The sequence below is a fragment of the Mobula birostris genome, chromosome 2 (assembly GCF_030028105.1).
Source record: "Mobula birostris isolate sMobBir1 chromosome 2, sMobBir1.hap1, whole genome shotgun sequence".
Classification (NCBI taxonomy): Eukaryota; Metazoa; Chordata; class Chondrichthyes; order Myliobatiformes; family Myliobatidae; genus Mobula; species Mobula birostris.
Genome location: NC_092371.1, coordinates 52216107 through 52242109, shown reverse-complemented (window position 1 = coordinate 52242109; position 26003 = coordinate 52216107). Strand labels below are relative to the sequence as shown.

Sequence of the window (26003 nt, the reverse complement as noted above, 5' to 3'; positions counted from 1 at the left end):
TGGATTCATTTCAAAGACTGTTTACTTCATGTTCTCAATATAGATCACTTATTTATTTATTTATTATTATTTCTTTCTTTTTGTATTTGCTCAGTTTGTTGTTGTTTACACACTGGTTGAGCATCCAAGTTTGGTGCGGTCTTTCATCTATTCTGTTATGAATTTATTGAGTATGCCCACAAGAAACTGAGTCTGAGTTGTATATGTTGACATATATATTTTGATAATAAATTTACTTTGAACTTTGAACCTTTGCCTATGTGTTAACTTTAAGCCTTACCTTGCTGAAATTTCTGCAATATAAGCACAAAAGATTCTGCAGATTCTGGAAATACTGATCACACACACAAAAAGCTAGAGGAATGCAGCAACTCAGGAAGCAAATATGGAAAGAAACAAGCAGTTGTTGTTTTTGGTGTTGACTCTGGGCTGACCCTGATGAAGAATCTTCACCTGAAACGTCAACGTAGATACCGCCTGACTTGCTGAGTTTCTCCTGCTTTATGCTATGTGTTGTTACCCAAAGTACAATCTAACAGAGCAAAATAGAAAGCAAGAATTTTTTCATTCTAAAGGCAATTTGGATGTTGATAATATAAACAATAGAAATTATTTTTTAAAAATGGGAATCAAAAACCAGAGATTCTCCTTGGTCTGTGGCCCGTCCCCATGTAAACCTAAAACCAATTAAGAGATTTTGTAATTGATCTGAGATTATTTGAGTCATTGATGTTTTATAAACATAGCTAGAAATTATTAAAAACCACAGCAAGTGAAGCATTAAGATAACTAACTGCGCTGATGGTAGTTTTGAAATTATTAAGGAGATTAAGGCTATAATATTAGCTGTATGACAAACTTCAGAAGATGTGGAAAACGTTAAGGTTTGCTCTAACAAAGGATGTGTAGCTTCATATTTGTCATCATAAAACTGCGCACACACTTGTTTTTTTTTTGCCAAGGTTTAGGTATGGTGGAACAATGTAATGTACTCAACTCAGTTGCTGAGCGACTTCAGAGATCCAAATTTGGACTTTCAATGAACATATGCCTTCCTTACACCATGCAGCGCAAATGAGGAATGACTGAAATGTGAGAAATGAGAGCTCAGTCTCTTTGTTTTCTGGCACCAAATATCATTTCTCTAAAATGTCTCTGCACATTGGTCCTTTCATTATTATTTTGGAAACACTTGGAAGACTTAAGCCTTTTCTGTATTAATGAGTGCTTGCACTTACATACTGTTTGTATTCTTTGAAATTCAATTCCCTGCCAATTGTTTAAGTCTTAATTTGGAACTGAATTAGCTGGAAGTTTCATGTTCCACTAATACTGGAAGATTAAAGCTGCTTGATTCTGATTCTCTTTAAGAAGGACAACCTTTGTTTGTGCCCCGCTCTTGCAGTAGACTTATCTTTACTCTCAGTACTTCAGCAAAGTTATCAATGTTAACACATTTTGATTTTGCTTTCAAAGGTTTAATCCTCACTTGGTCCCTTCTGGCATACATTTTATTGAGTACAAATATTCCTCCTGTAGCTGCCTCAGTTGAATTATTATTGTATATGCTTCAACAATAATTATCCTTAAGCTATTGGACTACAAGATAGCAGCATCTGTCACCATACATGTCCACTTCTAGTAGTAATGATGTCACAGTAACTGGATGTATATGCCTTGCATCTGAGCAAACTCAGACACTCTTAGCTCTCATATCAAAATTGAACTGTGCTTGGTGACACAGGAGACTGGAATCTTGATTGTAGCGAGAATGTCTGTTGCTGTTGAGTACTCTGTCAAACTCTAGTACTTCTGACCAACAAGAGGAATTTTTTTTTATCTCAGTGCATTTTTCTAAGACCACCAAGGTTTTAATGCTTTGATTGAGCTCCCAGTGTTTTCAACACCACAAACTGGTAATCTGACAGTCGGGGAAGAAACGAGTGCAATTCTGTGTGATTTAAAATCTCTCCAGAGGCCACACAAAATTATTTGATATTTTGGATCAAAATGTTTTAATTTGGAGTATATACTTGTAGTGCAGATTTTAGTGCCTGAAAACAGTTCACAGGGAATGCTACGCTGAGCTGTTTGGTGTTTTCTAGGAATGAAGGATACTGTGAGCAAATAGCTAGCTGTTCTCAGACACAACAGTACTGCACCTGAGCAGATTGATCTCCCGCAAGTGAATAGAGAGACCGTACAGAAGCTGATCACAAACATATGGGTCAGTGGGAATGATGCCTCATCTGTAGTGGCAGCTTCATGTTTCCCAGCAAACCCTCACCCATCTTCCTTGTGAACGAGTCGAAGTCGGGAGTTACAAAGAGCTGATCTTGAGATTAATAATGAAGAGGGCAGAGATCAGATACCTGTAATCAGGAAGAGGCAAGACTCCAGATGCTGGAATCTGGAGCAAAAAAAACTGCTTGAGGAACTCAGTGGGCTGAGCAGCATCTGTAATGGGGAAAGAATTGTTAATGTTTTGGGTCAAGCCCCCACATTAGGACTGCAGTGAATGGTTGCAGTCAGCTGAATCACCTGCATGTCTGGAGGTTGAAACAATACTGATATAACCTGTGTGCCAACACCTTTAGTCTACCCGAACCTTTGGGAGTTCAATTGGTGTGTAGGAGCAGGACATTGATGCTCAAATTTCATGAAGGCACCAATACACCACCAACCTCAGTGTTTCAGGCAGCTTGGTAGCCATAACCCAAATTCTACAACCAAACATCTAAAACTGATCATTCCTTTGGCCCTGGCTAGTAGTCTGAAGCAGCCAGGAGTTTATCTCAGCTCATCAGGAATGTGTAGATTTTCTCGAGTCATCAGGCATGTGAAAAAGAGGCACTTTTCAAGTATTCTGACTGATGATTCCCAATGGGGGTGTACACATTAGGGGAAATAAAAGTCGTCGGGGAGAATTTAAGATTCTTGTGGGAGGGTGGTAAGTGACACCCTAACTTAAGGCATGAAACCCGTTAGAGCAGGCACTGCCAAAACAAAAGGATGAGGCACTGGAACACAAGAAGAACCATAGCAGGCAGTGAGCACACGTTGTCACAATGCATCTGAAACTCAACGATCTCATCGACCTCATCAACTGAACAGTCATTGTTGGGCATGCATAAATTAGCAGCCAGGGTGCCCAACACTTCTCCTTGACTCGTGGCACAGAACGAGTTTATGCAATTTACAGTTGGTAAGTCAAGTGCACCCTCTCGAATTTCTCTACAGATCTATGGAAAACAGGTCGAGCAGCAATGCAGCACTGGCAGGAAACAAATGGTGAAATAGAGCCAATCAGTGAACCAGCCGACTCCGAGGATTCCTCTTGAGGTGTTCAAAGCAACCTCTGCTTCATACATATGGTCAAGAACCATCTCTGGAATTATGAGATCTTCCGTCACTGTTCAATCGTACTAACTGGAGTAGAATAAAGATAGCTTACCAAACACCAGCTCTATCCCCACTAACATTCGGATTCCAATCTGAATCCTTGTCAACGTAATTTTCACTGTTGTGATCATCTTCAGCTTCGCCTTGCTGTTCATTTGTGTGCTGCTACCATCATTTTATCTGAGTCAACTCGCTGCCGTCATCAACTTCCGATAGGCATTCCCAGTTTATGTTAATTTTTTTACTTTAATTTAGCTCCATTAATGATGGATAAGTATGAATGGCATGATCTCTACTAGTCTGAAGGTGATGAAGCCTTGAATTCCAATCCTGCTAAGAAAAAGAAACTACAGAAAGTGCATCGATACAATGTTACATGCCTGGAGTATGGTTTTAATCTGTTCCCATCAGATCTCATTGCTTCTTATAACATTACTAAAATGATAGCAAAGTGTGGAAAATTTCATACAATTGGTGAAAGGTTAATAAAGCCTGCTGTATCAGAAGTGCTCACCACTGTTCTCAGAATGGATACCAGTATTTTAAAATCAATTCCTCTCATTAAGACCTCTGTAGCTCATTGTATTGACAAAATGAGTGAAGACATTGAGTATCAGCTATTCACAGAGCTACAAAAACAGAATTTGGGATACAACTGGATGAGTCAACTGTGTGAGACAATGAGGCATTTCTAATGGCGTATGTACAATTTATCAAAAATGGAAACTTTTATGAGGAGATTCTCTTTTGTAAAAGCTTAAAAACAAATATCAATGGAGAATCAATCTACAATGAGTGCAAAATGTATACTGAGGATAAGAGTATTCCAATTAGGAACATGATTTCTTGTGCAACAGATGGTGCACCCTATATGACAGGTCACCATGCTGATTTAGTGGCATTTATGAAAAAAGAAATTCCAAGCCGGTTTGCAATCCATTGTGTAATTCATCGTCAACATCTTACAGTCAAAAACCTCAGACAGTGATCTTTTTTCAAGCATGGCTCTTGTAATATCTGCTATCAACAAAATTAAAGCTTAGCCATTAAAGAGCTGAGTATTTCACCAGTTATGCCAAGATAATGATGAAGAATTTGAACGCTTGCTTCTTCACACTGAAGTGTGTTAGCTGTCAAACGGCTGCTTAAAATGCCTCTTTGATCTTTTTGACACTGGTTGAATTTTTGCTCAAAGTAGACAAGAGCTTGGGAAACAAAATTGAACTTCTATGTCGAGATGTGGCATACCTAGTATCTCCATTGTGGTTTTCATTGAATGAATAAATCAGCAGCAAATTGCTGGAGAAAGCACTCCCTATGCATTTGAGAAATTTGAAAGGACCTTGAGCCATTATTTCTGAAGGTGTCAAATTAATGTTCTTGATTTTACAATGTTTTTTCAAATAGTGATATTATGTACTCTGCTATTTTTAGCTGCATTCAGACTGTTTTGTGAAAGTTGTAGGTTTTACATTTGAACTTCAGTTAATGTAAGGCAGGAAGAGGCTGAATAACAATGTCATTTATTGTCCATCCTACTTTGGAAGAATTGTCATGTGAACAAAAATGAATTAAGCACAGAAGAGCCTGGTTTGGTGCAGTGATGAGCATAATTTCATGTAGAAATAATCATAAGTGTGATTTGCTTACATGCATTAAAAATAGATGCTAATCAGTTCCATTTCAAAGCTTGTGATAATCCTAGCAGGTTTAGAATCAGAATCAGATTTAATATCAGTGGCATATGTCATGAAATTTGTTGCGGCAATACAATGCAATATATAATGAAAGCACTATAAATTACAATAAGAAATACATGAATTAAATTAGTACAAAAGAGAGGGGGAAATATAGTAAGGTAGTGTACATGGGTTCCTTGTCCATTCAGAAATCTGATGTTCAAGGGGAAGAAGTTGTTCCTTAATTGCTGAGTGGGTTTCTTCATGCTCCTGTACTACCACCATTAAGAAGAGGGCATGGCCTAGGTAATGGGGTTCTTAATAATGGATGCTGTCTTTCTGAGGTATCACCTTATGAAGATATCCTCAATCCTGGGGAGGCTTCTGCCCCTGGTGGAACTGGCTGACTTTGCAACTTTCTGCAGCTTTTTCCGATCCTGTATAGTGGTCCCTCCATATCAGATGGTGAGGTGACTAGTTAGAATGCTCTCCATGGTACATGAAACCCCACCTGGTTTCCTTGGCTGTATAAGTTTAGAGAATACACACTCCGGTCCCACCAACCCATGAGATTGAGACGGCTCTTCCATCCCAAACTCTGGTTTGTGTGGATGCTGTGTAATTTGATATCCTGTTACAACTCGACAAGAAATAAGACAGCACACTGCATATGATTAAAGAAATTATGTTTATGAATCTTAACTAAAGGGTTAGTAAAGAAAAGAAAGAAAAAAAACAAAATAGGCCATTATAATTAACAGTCAAATGTGCACAAATTGGAGCTCAACTCTTCCAAAAGTCATATTTACTGATCCTCATTCGACTGTGGCACCTTGCTCCATTGAATCATGGTCCCTCACCGGGCCAAATCCTACAACTGGTTCTCTCCAGCGTCTTCCCTCTTCATCTGCCGCCGAACAAAAGCAGTGAGCTCACATTCCAGAGCACCTGTTATCTCTAACCTAACCCAAACACTGCTTCTACAGAAAGACCATTTCAGTAGCAGTGAAACCTTTCCCAGGGTGTTACATACATCTGTAGAAATTTGCTAGAGTCTCTAGTGACATAACAAATCTCCTCAAGCTCCTAATGAAATATAGCTGCTGTCATAACTTCTTTGTAATGGCAACAATATGTTGCGCTCAGGATATATCTTCGGAGATGTTAACTTTAATCTGCGCAGCCTTTCCACAATTGATGTCTTGATGAAAACTGATGCGTGTCCCCTTGACTTCCCCTTCCTGAAGTCCATTTTAATGAGCTTGACAACAGAGGCAAGTATAATACATGACATTCCTGTAAACAAACTGAACATATCTATCACATACAGCATTTGTGGTCATTCCTGGCCACAAATAGATTATCTTCCATGTGATTGTTCTCTTTTCCCATAACTAAACCTACTGCCAAAACAGATCTAGGGCAGATGGTATTTCTGTGGCCCTACACTCATCTCTGGAGCATCTGGACAGTACAGATGCCTACAGCTCTGCTTTCAATGCTATAATTACAAGCAAACTCATTTCCAGGTTCCTAGACCTGGGACTCAACACCTTCCTTTGCAACTGCATCCTTGACTTCATGACCAACAGGCCACAATCAATAAGGGTAGGCAGAAATACCTCTGCCACAATTATCCTCAACAAAGATGCCCCACAAAGCTATGTCCTCAGCCCCCTACTTTACTTCCTATACGTTCCTGAGTGTGTGGCCATATTCTGTTCTCAGTTCATCAATGTGAACCGATAACACTACTGTAGTGAGCCAAATCCAAAATAATGATGAGTTAGAACATAGGAAGGAGATAGAGAGTCTGGTGACATGGTGTCATAACAAACTTTCTTTCAGTGTCAACAAAACTAAAGAACTAGTCATTGACTTTGGGAAGTGGAGTGTGTACGTGCGCCTGTTTCCACTAGTGGTGCTGAGGTCGAGGGGTTTGAGAGCTTCAAGTTCCAAGGAGTGAATCTCAGCAGTAGCCTGGCTTGGTCCAACCATGCAGATGCCATGTGCGCCAGTGCCTCTATTTCCTCAAGAAGCTAAAGAAATCTAGCACTGTCATCAATGCAGCAATTTTCATCAATGCACCTTAGAAAGCCTCTGGATGCATCACATCTTGGTATGGCATCTGCTCTACCTGATGCTGTAAGAAACTGCAGAGGGTCATGGACACAGCTTGACCTGGAAACCAGCCTCCCCTCCATCGACTCCAACTACTCTTCTTGCTGCCTCAGTGAAGCAGCCAATATAATCAAAGGCATTCCCTCTTCTCTCCCCTCTCATTGGACAAAATATACAAAAGCCTGAAAGCATGTACTGTCAGGGTCAAGGAGAGCTTCTACCTGCTGTTATAAGACTATCGACCAGTCTCCTAGTATGATAATATGACAATCGATCTAGCACTTTATTATCTACCTGCATTGTACTTTCTCTGTAACTGTAACAGTTGATTCTACATTCTGTTATTGTTTTGTCTTGTACTACCTCAATGCATTGATGTGATGAAATGATCTAATGGATGGCAAAGTTTTTCCACTGTACCTTGGTACATTTGGCAAAAATAATAAACCAAGTAATCGGATAGAGTGCTGTGTTCAATCAGTTACATTCCATCCACTTTTATAGGGATAGATATTTATGGTAGACTTTAGACAAAATACTGAAGTATCAATGGACTTCAATTGTTTTGTCACTATCTGTTCCATGTATGGGTAATTTCCACTGAATCCTCTGTCTTATTCTTAATGATATTAACTGCAAAGACCAACCGTTGGAATTGCCTTTAACTTAAAATCACAACATCAAATATATAATTCATTACAAATACCTTCTTTTGAAAATGGTCAAAAATAATTAAAACATATTTTCCCTGATTTTTTTTTAACCATGACCATTACTAGCAATATGCTTTTCAATGCAGAACTGTTTTTGGCTGTGACATCCAGTGTAATTTAAAGACTGAATGAACCCATTGTTTAGATTCATACATAAATATTGTCAGCTTGGATGAGAAGTGAGGGATTAGCAATATCATCTTCATTAGGAGGAAAAATAACTGCAAAAAAGTCTTAATTTTCAATGGAACTGCTTCATGTGCACTTCATTTATTGAGTACCAAATCCAATTTGATGTAGCTGCAGCAAAAGAGGGATCCTTGCAAAGCTACAAGTTGTTAAAGTACCTGGATATCAATCACATGGATTTGAAAACCTCTTTTCATACCTTAAAACAATAACCTGCCATGGATAACACAAGTTCAATGTGAAATGTCCATGCCAACCAGATTTAAAGCATCAAAAGAATGAAAGTGCCTGTTTTTGAAGTTATGCAATTATTATTAAGTAATTTGGTCATTGGTTAGGCTGCAATAATCCAGCCCAAGCTTTGGAGGTAGTTGGACTAAAAACATTATTAGAAACATGAGGATCAAACATTGGCCCAGATTTTCAGATTATAGTTTTTTTTTGTAGTACACAAATACTTTACTGTCATTGGATGCCCACTTCACAGGACTCTGGAAGTGTGGCCACCTTTAAAGTCTGAGAAACACTGTCAGGCCATTCATATCATGATATTTGAAAAAGAAATCTTCAGCCTTGCACTTTAAGTCCCTGCCTTTGAACAACTGATGAGAAATTAGGGGTAGAGTTATATAATGACTAGACAGTATTTTTTTTAAGTTGATTAACTTTAATTTGCTGCAAGGAAAAATGTATCTATATTTGACTAATAGATACAGCTAGAGTACAAGTTTTTACTTGTTTAAAGATTAAAGCTTGAAGCCTGGTAGTAAAAATAATAGCCTTAGTGTATTTATTAATGTATGCACTACTAGTTTGACTCAATCTAGTTAATTCTAGATTAAATCAGGATTATAGACAGTCTTTGGCATATTGTGCATCAATTTTTGCCTTCAATAAACATGGCTTTCAGTCTGGTTAAAATGATCCATGTCCTATCTTGTCCTCATTTTAATATTCTTTGTAAAAGGTTTAATCATCCTGATTTGGTGATGAAAATAATGATGAGACTATCAGAACACAGTGTCATGGAGCTTATCAGATCATTATTTTTGTAGCTCAATGCACAAGTCTGGAAGTTGCTGTCCAACGTACCCTGCTCTTTCTCACACTGTGCTACATTGATAACATGGTGCTAGATTGACAAACAACTCCCACATCAAAATAAGGGCATGAGGCTTCTATATTTACCTACACAACACAGCAAAAGTAGTTAAGGGTTTTGCATTCATACGTAATTGAATTTTTTCATAATGGATTGTTTTAATTACCTTAAGTAACATTGCCATTAAAAACTTGACATTTCTTGTATTCTTTCCACCTGAGTATAATTATTGGAAATTTTAAAATAGGTGTTTTTTTTTTGTTTTCCTTTCTTCCCTTTGCTCTCCCTTACCCCCTCATTTCCTGTATTTCACATTTCTGCATGTTTGTTTCCCCAAAGTAATAGGGGCATCACTGCAAGGGCCGGCGCTTACACACTGTGGCTATTTTATTAGGTACCTTCTGTAACTCATTATGTAGCCAGTGAATGTATATTCATGGACTTCTGCTGCACATCCACTTCAAAGTTCAACATGTGTGTTCAGGGATGCTCTTCTACACACCACTGTTTAACACATGGTTATTTGAGTTACTGTCATCTTCCTGTCAGCTTGAACCATTCTGGTCAGTTTCCCCTGCCTTCTCTCATTAACAAGGTGTTTTTGCCCACAAAAAAGCTGCTCACTGGATTTTTTTTTTTGTATTTTGCTCTATTCTCTGTAAACTCTAGTGGCTAAGTGCAAGAAAATCCCAGGTCAGCAGTTTCTGAGATACTCAAACCACCCCATCTAGCACCAATGATCATTCCATGGTCAACATCACTTAGATAACATTTCCTCCCCATTCTGATGTTTGAGCTGAGTAATGACTGAATCTCTTGACCAATTCTACATGATTTAATGTATTGAGTTGCTTCCACATGATTGGCTGATTAGATATTTGCATTATCAAGCAGTTGTACCTAATAAAGTGATCACTGAGTCTAAAATAATTTTTAAAAATCAATTCATATGCATTGCATTCTGTTAATATAGACCTTGAATTTTGAGAAATTGAGGTGCACAAAACAGCAAATAATTTACACCTTCTCTGTCTAAACATGGTTGTAAAGTTGGCATTTTCCATTCTTCTTGTAATTGATGCTTCCATCCCGTAATGTGTGGGACTCAAAGGAAATTGAATAACTTTCAAGGCTAATATTCAGTATTGTAGCCCAATTCTGACGGGGACAATTTGATTTGGAGGCTTTTGTTTGGCCAAAGCTGAGAAATCCCATTTCAAATGAAGTTGTCAGTCTTTTGAAAAACCTGTTCATAAATCAGATATTGTAAGAGTATGGCAAGCAGCTTGAAAGTAAGGCCGAAGGCAAGCTCTTTCATTGAACATGCTTTAGAAAAGTTGTGCAACATACAAAATGACCTGATTTTGTGCACAGCATGGGAGTCCTCATGCAGTTTTTTTCTTTATAGTCTCCTATATAATAAAATTAAAAGGTAAGTGGAAGTGATGGAAGATGGAGAAATAAAATAACATAAAGGAAAAATAACAAGCATGAATTAAAAAGGTAATACAACAACAAGTAAAGGCTGACAGCTTTATACAATTACAAAGGAAAGTCAAAATATACAAAGGAAAATATATTTCAGCAAACTAGAAAAAGTGTTTATCATTTAGTAGATATGGAAATTGTAATACAAAATAGGCATCATGCCAATGCTAACTGTCTATTAAAGCTACTTACTCTATTAAATCTTACTGAAATGTTCAATTAATTCTGTGCTAAATGTTCTTGGCTCAGCTTCAATAATTTTGATTAAATTCATATTTTTGCAATTCATGTCTTTTGCAGGGCATTTAAAAACAACAATATTAAGAATATTGTGTTTTATTTTATTTGATATACTTTTGCAACTTTTCTCTAATCCTCATATCTTTTCCAAGGTAAATCTCAGTTGATATATAATCCATTTCTGAATCTGTGTTGTCTTTTGCACCCTCTGCTGTCAGAAGTTTTTTATTACTGCTTTCAGTTATTGTATTTAACTGGCAGAATTGTGGATGGCTGTACTGACCTTTCCCCAACTGTGAATTTTGACTAGGACACAGGCTGTAGAAACCAAGGCCCCTCCTACAGACTGCCTGATGGCCCCTGTGCTATCAGAAGGATTTTTAAAAAAGTTTTCAAATGTATTTTGAAACAGTCAACAAACCTTAACTCCATAAAATGATGAATTCATTAGAAGTTCAAATAAAGTAAAGGATTCATGTACTCAGCTTGCCTATTTAATGCAATTGGCAGCCCAGCTTAGATGACTTAGGCCAAGCTAGCTGTGCCAGCTTCCTGTTGAGCTGAGGGGCCAGATAAGACATATTCTTCTTAACATCCTAAGTTGTTTCGGAATGCATCTGCACACAATGATGAGTCCAGTGACAGTTCATAAGTTGGACCCCCAGTGCATTCTGTACTCCCATCATGCAGTGTGCAGGGCTAGAATGTGATAATATCATCACTGCTGATAGCAGGTGATCACTATTTTCACTTTGGCTGGCAGAGAGACTTGGTCTGATAGTTTATACATTATTCTTTTTACTTCCATTTTTAAAAATTTGACTTTGATGTTTGTTGAATATGATGTGTTATATTTCCAGTGCTGTAGATTCAGACATGGTGTCAGGGGAAGTTGGGTCTGTGGAAGGAACATTTTGTAGGGAAAACTGTCTTCTGGCACAAAACTTGGATAGCTGTCTAGCAGAATAAGTTTTCATCATTTTTTTCCAGTGACTCCATATTCCTTTGAAATTCTGAGCCTAGTAGTGGCATCTTCCACAGTGTGTATACAATGGTGTAGAATCTCCATACAATAATGGTGCGCATTCCTTAATGCTGCAGTATTATTTTCTTGGGACTTTTGCACAGATGCACAAAAAGCCTCCACCATTGACCACACTCATTCATAACATGTCTATGGTGTTCACAAAGTATAATATAAAGATTAGTATGCTGGTTCTTGAGTTCTTCCAGTGTTCTGTTTTAGTTCTGCAATCTCTTCTGTCCCTAATTAAAGATTACCACATAATCTATGGACATTTTGGTTATTAGCTTAAACCACCCAAACTCTTACCTGCTTCATTTCTACACAATGTGGAAGGGTTTTGTGTTGTGAAAAGCTTTAATTCTAATATCATTCTACTTTTAAATAGTTTAATATTTATTGATTTTCTCAGAATAGTATCTTTTAACTCAAGAAATATTTTTGACAGCAAAGAACTCTCACTTGATTGAATTTTTTAACAGTAATCTTTACTGAACATTACGTTAATTATGTTGTAATGATATACGGCAAAGGATCACACAGCGTTTGGAAACAGCTTCACACAGACATGTTCCAATTTCTAAATTATTTAAATGAGGGTTTGTGTTTATTTTTAATGAGTAGACAAAATATAGTTATAGAGTAATACAGTAGAAGAATACTGTATAGTTGTTCAATTTATTTTAAACTCAAGTGCCGTATATGGGCTGTGTACCCCTTCCATCTCCCACATCCACCTGTTAGCAGGGGCCACCATTTCTGATTTGAAACCAGCAGGCAGAAATCTGTTAGCACTTGCCATTTTAAGGGAAAAGTATGAGTTCAGATGCCAATTATATGGAGGTAAGATGATGGGTAAACTTAGTGCTGGAACTTGAAAGGTGTCATGTAGTGAACATGTTGCATTTGTTTGTGTACACTTTAACATATACTGTATATTTTCTGTTCTATACCAGGTCAGACAGTTTGTCATTTCCGTGAACAGTATGCATGTAATGCAATTGGACTACAAAACCGTCAGCAACATAATCATGACAGGACCTCGCACACTGGTGATGGAAGTTATGGAAATGATTGAATAATGTGTGCTTTGTTCAAAAAGTCAGTTGTAGACTACTATACATTGATTTTTGAGAATATATAGTTTCAAACACACTTGCCTAGAAATCAGTGCTGAAGATCTTGGCCAGCAAAACTTAGTTATCATTTAATTTAATTCCATTCAAGTATGTTAATATTTCTCCCCTGTTAACTTTAACTGTAATTTCTATGTTGAAAATCAATGGTGGGAAAACTTTTTATCTACATCAATTCTGTTTTTGATGTATGTTTATAATTTTTGTTTGCTCACCGTAATTGTGAAGCATGGATTATAGCAAAAACTACTGTTAGTAGGTATTACGAATTTTCTTCAAATTGTATAAGGTTAATTTGTAAAATTTGCAGATCCAATTAAGCGTATTTGTATAAACTGAGCTATTTTACTGGCATCCACTATAACCTTTATCGGAATGTGACACTCAACAAGAAGTAAAGACTTCCTCTCTCTCCTACCCCGTTGCAATGATGTTGGAGCCCAGCCAGATCGGAAGCTCCAAGGTCACTATGCCCTACTACAAAGAAAAAGTGGCTCTGTTCCAAGTTTTCAAGTCACCACAGAAAACAATCCATGCTTATTTGAGCAAGGAGCTGACAGAATTTAATTTTAACCCATTTCATTCAAAATCGGGAAGTTGTTTTTTCTTCCTCTCATGATGTTATATGCTTAATTCCCAACTTTTTGATCTAGAACAAGAAAACGCAACAAAAAAATTTGTTTTAGGTACCCGTTCCTTCATTTTCCAATTTGATGATCTAACTAATCAGAGGCAGTTGTACATTTTCAATGAAGTCTTCATTTCACAGGCACACAATTCAGAACCCTTATTTGTATTTCCAGCAACACACATCAAAGGTGCTGGTGAACGCAGCAGGCCAGGCAGCAGCTGTAGGATCCTCTCGTATCCCCTTTTGCCAATCACCTGTCCAGCTCTTGGCTCCATCCCTCCCCCTCCTGTCTTCTCCTATCATTTTGGATCTCTCCCTCCCCCTCCAACTTTCAAATCCCTTACTCACTCTTCCTTCAGTTAGTCCTGACGAAGGGTCTCGGCCTGAAACGTCGACTGCACCTCTTCCTACAGATGCTGCCTGGCCTGCTGCGTTCACCAGCAACTTTGATGTGTGTTGCTTGAATTTCCAGCATCTGCAGAATTCCTGTTGTTTGTATTTCCATCCTTGATATCTTTGGGATGAAAAGAAAAATTATTATGTTGCCAAGATCATTCTCATTTTCTCACTACACTGAGTAAAGTATTTCAAGTGTGGTCTTAAAAGTGTAAAGAAAGATTGACCTTTGATTTTATATAGAGGCATTATCACCTCTAGTTCAATTCCTTGATTTGCGGGTGTGAGAGGAAGATCTTTGCATACCCTCCTTAAGCAATGATTTGTGTATGTAGTTGGGATTTTGTCCCTCTGGGTCTTAACTGATATCTGCAGCTCGGCGGATAGGTATCAAGTTCAACAAGGTTTTAGATGCACCTGGTAGAGTGATGGCAAATTAATGGATTTGCTACAGAAACCCAACTGGAACAAGTGTGCAATGGAACATGATACTAGAGTCCATCAATTTTCATTGCCAGGCTTTATTTCAACATATGAATCCTGAATCCTGACTCCTGACTAAATAACCCAGGAGGTTTATCCCTTTCAGAGCAAAACGTCTGGTGAATTTCCAGGTGTCCTAAGGGATAAGGAGAACAAATGCCTGCTGGTTCAGTTCCTTAGGTTGAAGGAGGCAGGTAACTGGGTGACTGTCAGGAGAAGGAAGGGAAATGGGCAGAGTAACCCTGTGGCTATTTCCCTCAATAATAAGTACTGTGCACCACTTTGGATAGTGTTGAGAGGGTCACCCTACTGGGGGGAGCTGCAGTGACCAGGCCTCTGACTCTGTGGCTCAGAAAAGAACAGAAGTGAAGATGAATGCAGTGGTGATATAAAATTCCATAGTCAGAGGAATAGAGTTGAGGTTCTGTGGGTGTGATAGAGACACCTGAATGGTATGTTGTCTCCCAGGTGCCAGGGTCAGGGATGTCTCAGATTGGGTTCATCACATTCTAAAGGGAGAGGATGAACAGCCAGATGTCTTGGTACAGTGACCTAGATAGGAAAGGTGAAGAGGTCCTGAAGATGGATTTTAGGAAGCAAGGTAGATAGCTGACAGACAGGACCTCCAAGGTAGTAATCTCTGGATTGTTGTTCGTGCCACACTCCAGTGAAGGTAGGAATAGGATGACTTGGCAAATGAATGTGTGGCTGAGGAACTGGTGTAGGTAGCAGGAGTTCAGATTTATGGATCAATGGGGTCTCTTTTGGTGCGGGTATAACCTGCAAAAAAGGGGCAGGTTACACCTGAACCTGAGAGGGACAAGTATCCTTGTGGACAGGTTTACTAGAGCTGTTTGGGAGGGTTTGAATTAATTTGGCAGAGGGATGGGAACTGGAGTGATGGGCTTTAGATGGGGTATTTGGTTTACAAATAGAGGCAGTGTATAGTGAAACTGCTAGCAAGGAAAGGTTGATGGTAAGGCAGAATTGCAGTCAACGGGATGAGTTGCAATGTAAAAGGGGAACAAAATCTAAAAGGGTAAATACAGGACTGAAGGTATACTTGAATGCAGGTAGATGATCATGCAGCATGGTGGGAAATTGGCATGTATGATGTTTTGGCCATCAGAAAGCTGTGGCTGAAAGAAGATTATAGCTGGAAGCTTAACATCCAAGGTTACATATTGTATTGAAAGGACAGACAGGTAGGCCAAGGGGGTGGGTGTCTCTGTTGGTCAAAAATGAAATCAAATCATTAGAGAGAAGTGACATACGGTCAGAAGGTGTTGAATCATTGTGGGTAGAGCTAAGGAACTGCAAGTGTAAAAATACCCTAATAGGAGTTGTATGCAGACCCCAAACAGTAGTATAGATGTGGTCTACAATTTACAATGGAAGATCAAAAATGCATGTCAAAGGGGCAATATATTAAGCAGCTTGTCGTGTTTGAGCCCACTAGCTATTCTGGATTGGGTGTTGTGCAATGAACTAGAATTGATTAGAGAGCTTAAGGTAAAGGAACCCTTAGGAGACAATCATCATAATATAAAGAATTCACTTTGAGAAGAATAAGCTACAGTCAGATGTATCAGTATTCCAGTGGTGTAAAGGGAGTTAGAGAGGCATGAGAGAGGAGCTGGCCAAAAAATGATTGGAAGCACACACTAGCAGGGATGATAGCAGAGCAGCAATGGGTGGAATTTCTGGTAGCAATTCAGAAGGTGCAAGATAGATACATCCCAAAGAAGAAGTAGTATTCTAAAGGCAGGATGATGTAACTGTGGCTGACAATAGAAGTCAAAGTCAACACAAAACCCAAAGAGAGAGTATATAATAGAGCAAAATGTAACGTGAAGTTAAAGGCTTGAGAAGCTATTAGAAGCCAACAGAAGACATCGAAAAAAGCCATAAAAAACAAAAAGATATGAAGGTAAGCTAGTCAGTAGTATTAAAGAGGATTCCAAAAGTTTCTCCTTGTATTTTAAGTGTAAAAGAGAGGAGAGTAGGTATCGGGCTGCTGGAATATGATGCTGGAATTGTAGTAACAGGGGACAGGGAAATAGTGAATGAGCTGAATGAGTATTTTACATCAGTATTCACTGTGGAAGACAAGCAGTATGCCAGAAGTTGGAGAGTGTCAGGGGGTATAAATATGTGAAGATGCCATTACTGGGGAGAAGGTTCTTGGGAAAGTGAAAGGTCTGAAGGTAGATAAATCACCTAGACCAGATGTTCTACACCCTAGTGTTCTGAAAGTGGTAGTTGAAGAGATTGTGGAAACATTAGTAATGATCTTTCAAGAATCAAACGATTCTGGCATGGTTCTGGAGGACTGGAAAATTGCAGACATCACTCCACACTTCAAGAACGGAGAGAGACAGAAGAAATGAAATTATAGGCCAATTAGTCTGACCTCAGTGGTTGGGAGGATGCTGAAGTCAATTGTTAAGGATATGGTTTTGGGCTACTTGGAAGCATGTGATAAAACAGGCTGTAGTCAGCATAGCTTCCTTAAAAGGGAAATCTTCCCTGATAAACTTGTGGAAATCTTTAAAGAAATAACAAGCAGAATAGACAAAGGATAATAGTTGATGTTGTGTACTTGGATTTTCAGAAAGCCTTTGACAAGTTGCCACACATGAGTCTGCTTAACAAGTTAAGAACCCATGGTATTATCAGAAAGATACTGGCATGGCTAGAGCATCGACTGATTGGCAAGTGGCGAAGAGTAGGACTAAAGGGAGCCTTTTCTGATTGGTTGTCAGTTACTGGTAGTGGTCCACAGGGGTCTGCATTGGGATTGCTTTTTTTTTTACAGTATATGTCAATGATTTAGATGAAGGAATTGATTACTTTGTAGCCATGTTTGTGGAGGGTAACAAAATAGGTGGAGGGGCAGGAAGTGTAAAGAAAGTAGAGAGGCTACAGAAGGACGTAGACAGACTGGAAGAAAGGACAATGAAGTGGCAGATGGAATACAACATCGGGAAGTGTATGGTCATACGAAATGCAAATAAGACAAGTTATTATGAGCCCACCAATCCACTACTTATTCAACTAAATACTTTAAAATTCAGAGATTTCATAGATTTTAAAATAATAGAAATTATGTATAAAGTAAAAAATTGTCAGTTACCACAAAGTATCCAAAGGTTGTTTAAAATGAGAGAAAATCAACATGATTTGAGAGGAACATGTATATTTCAAAAATAAAGGATAAGAACAAATGTAAAAAATCATTGTATTTCAGTCAGAGGGGTGAATTTAATCTATGGAACAGTTGTAGTGAGAACTTAAAAACATGCACCACCCTTAAGTTTAAAAATTAGTTAAAAATAATTTAATTAACAAAAATAAAATACATGGTTTAAAATAAATTGGAGTAATGTAAATAAATGATACTTGAAATTGGATTTTGTGTTAAAAAATTATGAAATTTTTGTTTTGATGTGATGATTGACGCAAAATATGTTGTTGTCTAAGTAAGAGGGGTTGGCGTAATAAGCTGTAGCTTCGGCCTGTACCCTTTCAGTCTGTTTTAAAGAATATCTATGCTTTTTTTGTTGTAATTTTGTGCTATGAAATCATCGTTGAAAATGATGCTGTTTGTTATGTTTGTACTGACCAAAATAAATTTCATTCATTTATTAATTCAAAAAAAGTATATGTTCATGCGGTTTGGCAGAAGAAATAAAAGCATAGGCTATTTTCTAAATGGAGAGAAAATTCAAAAATCTGAGATGCAAAGAGACTTGGGAGTTCTCCTGCAGGATTCCCTTAATGTTAATTTCCAAGTTGAGTTATTGGTGAGGAAGGGAAATTCAATGTTAGCATTCATTTTGAGAGGACAAGAATATAAAAGTAAGGATGTAATTTTGAGGCTTTATAAAGCACTAGTGAGGCTTGAAGTATTGTGAGCAATTTTGGGTTGTATAAAGGATGTACTGATATTTGAGAGGGTTCAAAAGAGGCTCAGAAAAATGATTCCAGGTTTGAAAAGCTTGTCATATGAGGAGTGTTTGATGGCTCTGGGCCTTTACTAACTGGAATTCTGAAGAATGAGGGGGGACCTCATTGAAACCTATTGAATGTTGAAAGGTGTAAAAAAAGCGTTTGTGGGGAGGATGTTTCCTATGGTGGGGGAGTCTAAGACTAGGGGCACAGCCTCACAACAGAGGGAAGTCCATTTAGAATAGAGATGAGTAATTTCTTTGGCCAGAGAGTGGTAATTTGTGGAATGTGTTGCCAATGGCAGCTGTGGAGGCCAAGTCATAGGGTATATTTAAAGCAGAGGTCAATAGATTAGTCAGGACATGAAGGGATACGGGGAGAAGGCAGAGGACTGAAGATGAGAGAGAGAAATGGATCAACAATGATGCAATGGCTGAACTAAATGGGCCAAATAATTCTGCTCCTTTATCTTATGGTTTTGGGGTAATGGGAGGAAAGCCATAGCTCCTCCTGTCACATGCAAATCTCACAAATTTTGGACCAATGTCTCTATGACCAAAGGCTCCTTCTCAGAGACAGAACCAAGCAGAAAACCTTGCAGAAAGTTGTGAACTTACTGATATCATGTTTAGTGATGCCCTCAACAGTCTTCACCAATTAACATGAAGAAATACCATGAAGAGGAATTGGATTTTCTAGTTCAAGCAGAGCTGGGAATTAAGCAATGATCAACTTTAGTCATTAAAATTGTATATGTTGCAGAGTTGCTTAGTGTTGGGTGCATATAATATTGCTTCAATTTTAATCTCTAATTTGTCCTTTTTATTTAAATATTAAAATAAAACAACAATGCTTCTATTTGAGTATTCTTTTTCATTGTAAATTAATTAAAAATAAAATCTGTGATTCTTTGCCAACATGAAGGTGAATTCAATCAAACTCATTATTTGCTTGAAAGACTATCAATATTCATGGTCTATAATCAAGTTGTTATTTACGTTCTCTAGTGAGAGGGTATTGTAAATTATCTGAACCTGTTGTAACATACTGACCTCTCAGTTCTAAATGAAGATTTACTTTGTCTGTTGCAGTTCTGCAAAATGCTTGAATTATTCTTTGTGATAACTGTTATAACTTTATAAGGCCAAAGGATGGTGCTGTGAACAAGTAACCTACCCACCTGAAATAAGATTGAAAGGCTTTGAGTGCAATTTTGTCCTTCTGTATTAATCACTGTTTCAAATTGCACACATTTTAATTGTGCTTCTTTGGTGAATGAGAGTTCCAGATAGAGATCAGCCAATAATAAAAAATAAGTTAATTAATGTAAAACCAGCACTAGAATTTATCCAGAGGACCTATCCATTTATAACACAGTTGGTTACCAAAGCTTCAATTTCAAATGAGTAATAAATATTTAAATAGAAAATGACTTGTGCACACAGTAAAGGTCATTACTTGCAAGGTTTTCCAAATAATTTTAAATGCATCTATAAATCGTATTTGCAAAATGATCGATTTGAAATAATTATTAGTTATTAATTGTTAACACTGCACAACATTTCTGTCTTTCCTAAATGAACATGTATAAAGTCAAAAGCTAATAATACAATATTAATCAGCACCTCAAACGCAGGCTAAGGCAGTGGGTCTGGTCAGGCTCAGCTGGAACTACATGAGGAAACCTAGTCTATTTCTCCCAGGACCTCCTGGATTTTCAGTAATTAATAAAAATAATAAAAGCCGAGTTAAAGAAATTTTCCACAACACAAGTACTTGTTTTAAGGAATTAACTAATTTGGTTCCTACTTATTCAACAATGATAAATGTGAGGGTTTGCAGCTAAACAGAATATTTCAAAAAATTAACAGGGAAATCCTGATTTTAATTAATCAAAATTTCAAGAGACATGAAATTAAGACAAATTTTGAGTATGAAATGCATAAATCTTGATGTTTGATACAAGATGGTTTCTCTGCTCACACAGTGAGAGGGGAGGTGACCCCCAAGGAGCTCTCACTTGTGGTTGGAAGTGCCCTGATTGCCACCTGTGACCCACACTGGAGACGGTGGCAGCTGGGAAGTTTGGCTGGGGCTGGACAGGAATCATAAGGCAAGCTCAAGCAGGATGGAAACCTCCTTGAAGCAGATTGTCAAAAGCTCACTTGATCTTGATTTTCAGTGTGAATGTAGTTCATGAATGTGGAATGTCATTATAAGAGGGGAAACATCAGGTGTGACAATTTTAGTTTTAGGTACATTAACTGCAGATTTTTAACTCTGTCACCTTGAGTTGTATTTATGAGAATGAAGTCGATTTTAGTTCCACGGAAAGAAGACAGGAATAAAGCAATGTAAAAGAATCAATTGACTTTCATTGCAAATGCTCCCCAAGGTGTGCAGGTATTTTTTAAAAGCAAGACCTAAATTGGTAGCTGAAATATACAGGTAAGGTAACTAGTTTTTAAAATGCATTACAAACATGCTGTATAGTTTTGTTCATCTAAGGTATATAAGAAACCTAACAAACAGCCTGCATGTTGAGGATAATTTTATAATGAATAATGCCTAGCTTATTTTGAATAATGTTCACACAGCTGATCTAACACTGTCATCTTCAGAATATCTATTCTTCCATTAATTATACCTGAATGTCTAATGTTCAACTGCCATTAATTGCGTCATACAAAAATAATCCATAAATAAATGTTAGTTATTGACATTGTTTGTCTCTGTTGATTCCTTTGGTAAGATTTATTGAGTTAATCATTAATGCACTGATCATCTGAAGGATGATTGGTTGGTTGTGCAAAAGCAAATATAATTTTGAAAGATTAATGCAAGCTATTGAAATGAGTAAAATTTAGAATGAAATCTTTAAATATCTTTGTTAAATTTGTAGGTAAGGCTTTTGATTGGCATTAGAATGAGGTTTGAGATAAATGGTCTTAATTTGGTTAATTTTTTTTAAAATTTGTGTTAATTGTAAGCATTATTCTTCTAATTGAGTGTTTTATTAAAACAACTTCTTATTAATATTTTGTGGCATTGTGGTTATATGGACAGGTATCTCACCTGAACTCATAAACAAGAATCATGATCCCACCATGAAATCTGACAAATTTACGTAATTGAATTTGTGACAAAAATACTAAAATTCTTCCTGATGATTGTCAAAAGCCCATCAAAAACATGAATGTTCTTTGGCTGGAAGCTCTGTGAGCTGTGAAGGTGGAAGTCCTATGGCTTTAAAAGCTGTGTGGATGACAGTGGCCTAGTGGGTCTCAAGTCAGCGTGGAAGAAAGTTGTCCTTTGTTTAAAGGCAACCCCATGTGTGTAAAGAGGATGTGGCAGACAGAGGACCTGTGGGCTTAAAGGCAGCAATGGGGACAGAATCATAAACTCAAGAGATCCTGCAGATGCTGGAAATCCAAAGTAGCAGACACAAAAATGTTGCAGGAACTCAGCAGGTCAAGCAGCATCCATAGAGCAGAATAATGATGAAGGTTCTCAGAGCCCAAAGCATCGACTCTTGATTCCTTTCCATAATACTACCTGACCTGCTGAGTTCCTCCAATATGTTATGTGTGTTACTGGGGACAGAAACCTTTCAGTTTTTACTGGAATTATGATGGCAAGTGGACTCACAACCAGTGAGTTAGGGGATATCACAAACTACCAAAACCAGGCAGCACTGGGTAGGTGGTTTACTCACAAAGTTTTTATGGGTGTCTGGCCTTGGCTACAGGCTGAGCAGCCTGAGCAAAGAAGTGGGAGGAGGTGAATGAGGGAGGGAAATGAAGGAGCCATTCTCTCCCTATGTAATTCAATCCACAACAAACTTAATCATCAACAATCCCTTGCAATATTTTGGCAAATCTCCTCGCTGTAGCTAATCTCAATTAAAAAAGAATAGGCAATCTAAGCAGCATCTACGAAAATACACAAAAACACGAGAAAGGCCACAAGAAGCTCAGTTAACCTTGGTAAAACCATCCACAAGAACACTTGTGAATTAAGAGTTTTCCCAAACTCATCAAGCAACAAGCTAACATGATCATTCCCTTCTCTATCACCATCTCAAATGTGGGGATAGGTTGGTGTAGGATAGATATCATTGGAGGGGGTGGTATTCCTCAGCATTGAATCTGAAGCCAATGAAGTCAAGTATTAATAGGCTAAACATGGTCAAATGAACCACCTGCTGATTATCTCTTCACCACTGCCTCAGCTGATGTACTTCCGTGTGTCAGTTCCCACGATGTTGAATATGACTGGAAAGTAGTAGACACTCCTTCACCGTCAATCACTCAGTGTGGCTTGACAGTATGACCAGTGCCTAAACTCCTAATGCTGATGGACACAATTGTCAGAATGGGCTTCTAACAGGTGGTGAGAGAATCAATGTGGGAAGATTTCTTTTGCATTGGTCACGCTAATTTTCCTATGGCAGTAGAATATTTACCTTTTGTGATTAAACCACGTGTGTTTTCATTTAACTAGAACAATTCTGTTGGAGATCGGCTGATGTTTAACCAAAGTATTGTTGGATCAATTACACAATATTTTAAATTTAGATATACTAAATAACTACATTGAATTGCACAAATGCACATCACAGAGGCAGGCTCCTTAGCTTAATTAGAGTATATTGAAGATTTTACTTCATGTAAGTCTCATCCCTGTACATGTATCCTTTTCTCCCCCTTCAATGGGACAGCCAATGCAAAAGCCTATAAGTGTGTACCGCCTGGCTCAAGGATAGCTTCTATCCCACTGTTATAGAGTCATCCCATAGTGCAAGAAGAGGGACTCTTGACTTCACAATGTACTTTGTTAAGGCTTTGCACCTTATTGTCTGCCTGCACTGTACTTACCCTGTAACTGTAACACTTTATTCAGCACTTCATTGTTGTTTTCCCTTGCACTACTGTACCGCAATGCACTGTTGTATGGAAGTGAATTGTATAGGTGGTGTGCACGGCAGATTTTCACCGTACCTTGGTATAGGTGGCAGCAATAAACTAATTGGCTAATTTTATCCCATCAAATCCCTCATATAACCTAGTATTCTTTTCCTTCCTTAGGGTCTCAGCCCGAAATATTGACTGCTTACGCTTTTCCATCGAAGCTGTTTGGCCTGCTGAGTTTCTCTGGCATTTTGTGTGTGCTGCCTTGGATTTCCAGCATCTGTATTTTTTCTCAAGTTTGTGCTACGGTATTACATTTTTCTAGTTTTGTTTTAAAGGCCTCTAAGATACTGCATCAATCACTCTGTGTTGACATGTTCAAGCCTCTCTGACTGAAGAGTTTTGGAGCAGCAATAATGTTTTGTGTACGGCCAGTACATTTTTCATTATTAGTCAAAATGTTAAAATAATCTATAAAGTCTTTATAAGCCTTTTATTCACAAGGCATGTTCCTAAACATTTTTGCCTTTTCTGGGAGTTGTCACCTCGCTGTCCTGGCCCTGACTTAGTAAATCAAACTTTGCATTAGAAGTCCAACCTGCCAAGACCTCCACAACATAATTCACTACGGAATTGGATCTTGGCAATTGCAGGGATGACTTACAGCAGACTGAAAAGCTTGAGCATGTAAATATTAAGAAAGAGGATGTGCTGGAGCTTTTGGAAAACATCAAGTTGGATAAGTCACCGGGACCGGACGAGGTGTACCCCAAGCTACTGTGGGAGGTGAGGGAGGAGATTGCTGAGCCTCTGCAGAGGATTTTTGCATCATCAATGGGGACGGGAGAGGTTCTGGAGGATTAGAGGTTTGTGGATGTTGTTCCCTTATTCAAGAAAGGGAGTAAAGATAGCCCAGGAAATTATAGACCAGTGAGTCTTACTTCAGTGGTTGGGAAGTAGATGGAGAAGATCCTGACAAGCAGGATTTATGAACATTTGGAGAGGCATAATATGATCAGGAATAGTCAGCATGGCTTTGTCAAAGGCAGGTCATGCCTTATGAGCCTGATTGAATTTTTTGAGGATGTGACTAAGCACATTGATGAAGGTAGAGCAGTAGATGTAGTGTATATGGATTTCAGCAAGGCATTTGATAAGGTACCCCATGGAAGGCTTATTGAGAAAATAAGGAGGCATGGGATCCAAGGGGACATTGCTTTGTGGATCCAGAACTGGCTTGTCCACAGAAGGCAAAGAGTGGTTGTAGCCAGGTCATATTCTGCATGGAGATTGGTGCCCAGTGGCGTGCCTCAGGGATCTGTTCTGGGACCCCTACTCTTCGTGATTTTCATAAATGACCTGGATGAGGAAGTGGCGGATGGGTTAGTAAGTTTGCTGATGACACAAAGGTTGGGGTTGTTGTGGATAGTGTGGAGGGCTGTCAGAGGTTACAGTGGGACATTGATAGGATGCAAAACTGGGCTGAGAAGTGGCGGATGAAGTTCAACCCAGATGTGTGAAGTGGTGCATTCTGGTAGGTCAAATATGATGGCAGAATATAGTATTAGTGGTAAGACTCTTGGCAGTGTGGAGGATCAGAAGGATCTTGGGGTCCGAGTCCATAGGACACTCAAAGCTGCTGCGCAGGTTGACTCTGTGGTTAAGAAGGCATATGGTCCATTGGCCTTCATCAATCGTGGGATTGAGTTTTGGAGCGGAGGGGTAATGTTGCAGCTATATAGGACCCTGGTCAGACCCCACTAGGAGTACTGTACTCAGTTCTAGTTGCCACACTAAAGGAAGGATGTGGAAGCCATAGAAAGGGTGCAGAGGAGATTTACAAGGATGTTGCCTGGATTGGGGAGCATGCCTTATGAGAACAGGTTGAGTGAACTCGGCCTTATCTCCTTGGAGCGACAGAGGATGAGGGGTGACCTGATAGAGGTGTACAAGATGATGAGAGGCATAGATCGTGTGGATAGTCAGAGGCTTTTTCCCAGGGCTGAAATGGCTATCACGAGAGGGTACAGTTTTAAGGTGCTTGGAAGTAGGTACAGAGGAGATGTCAGGGGTAAGTTTTTTTACGTAGAGAGTGGTGAGTGCGTAGAATGGACTGCCAGCGACAGTGGTGGAGGCGGAAATGATAGGGTCTTTTATGAGGGGACAGGTATACGGAGCTTAGAGGGCTCTGGTTAACCCTAGGAAATTTCTAAGGTAAGGACATGTTCGGCACAGCTTTGTGGGCCAAAGAGCCTGTATTGTGCTGTAGGTTTTATAAATTTAACATAGCTTCACCATGATCTTCCAGTAACCCTAGAAATAAATAATTAGATACACAAGTGATCGCAGATGCTGGAATCTGGAGCAACAGAAAAAAAAATGCACACTGGTGGAAGTCAATGGGTCCAGCAGCATATTTGCTGAGAGAGAAATTGTCGACGTTCCCATAATTAACCTGCAATACCGCTTCTAATGACTACAGATGTGCTTCCAGTTGCTCTTTTATTCCATTTTTTAAAATTTCAATAGTGTTAATGA

At 38.5% G+C, this 26003-nt stretch overlaps 1 protein-coding gene across 2 annotated transcripts in view; it reads left to right on the top strand.

Annotated features, from left to right (window-relative positions):
• The window catches only part of LOC140186512 (DEP domain-containing mTOR-interacting protein-like), a 110132-nt gene extending 91867 nt beyond the window's left edge, over positions 1-18265 (top strand). For both annotated transcript variants that reach the window (XM_072240904.1, XM_072240896.1), the window contains one exon: positions 12915-18265. In XM_072240904.1, the coding sequence (XP_072097005.1) occupies positions 12915-13040 (126 nt within the window). In that variant the 3' untranslated portion in view covers positions 13041-18265. The remainder of the gene's footprint in view (positions 1-12914) is intronic.
• The last annotated feature ends 7738 nt before the right edge of the window (positions 18266-26003 follow it).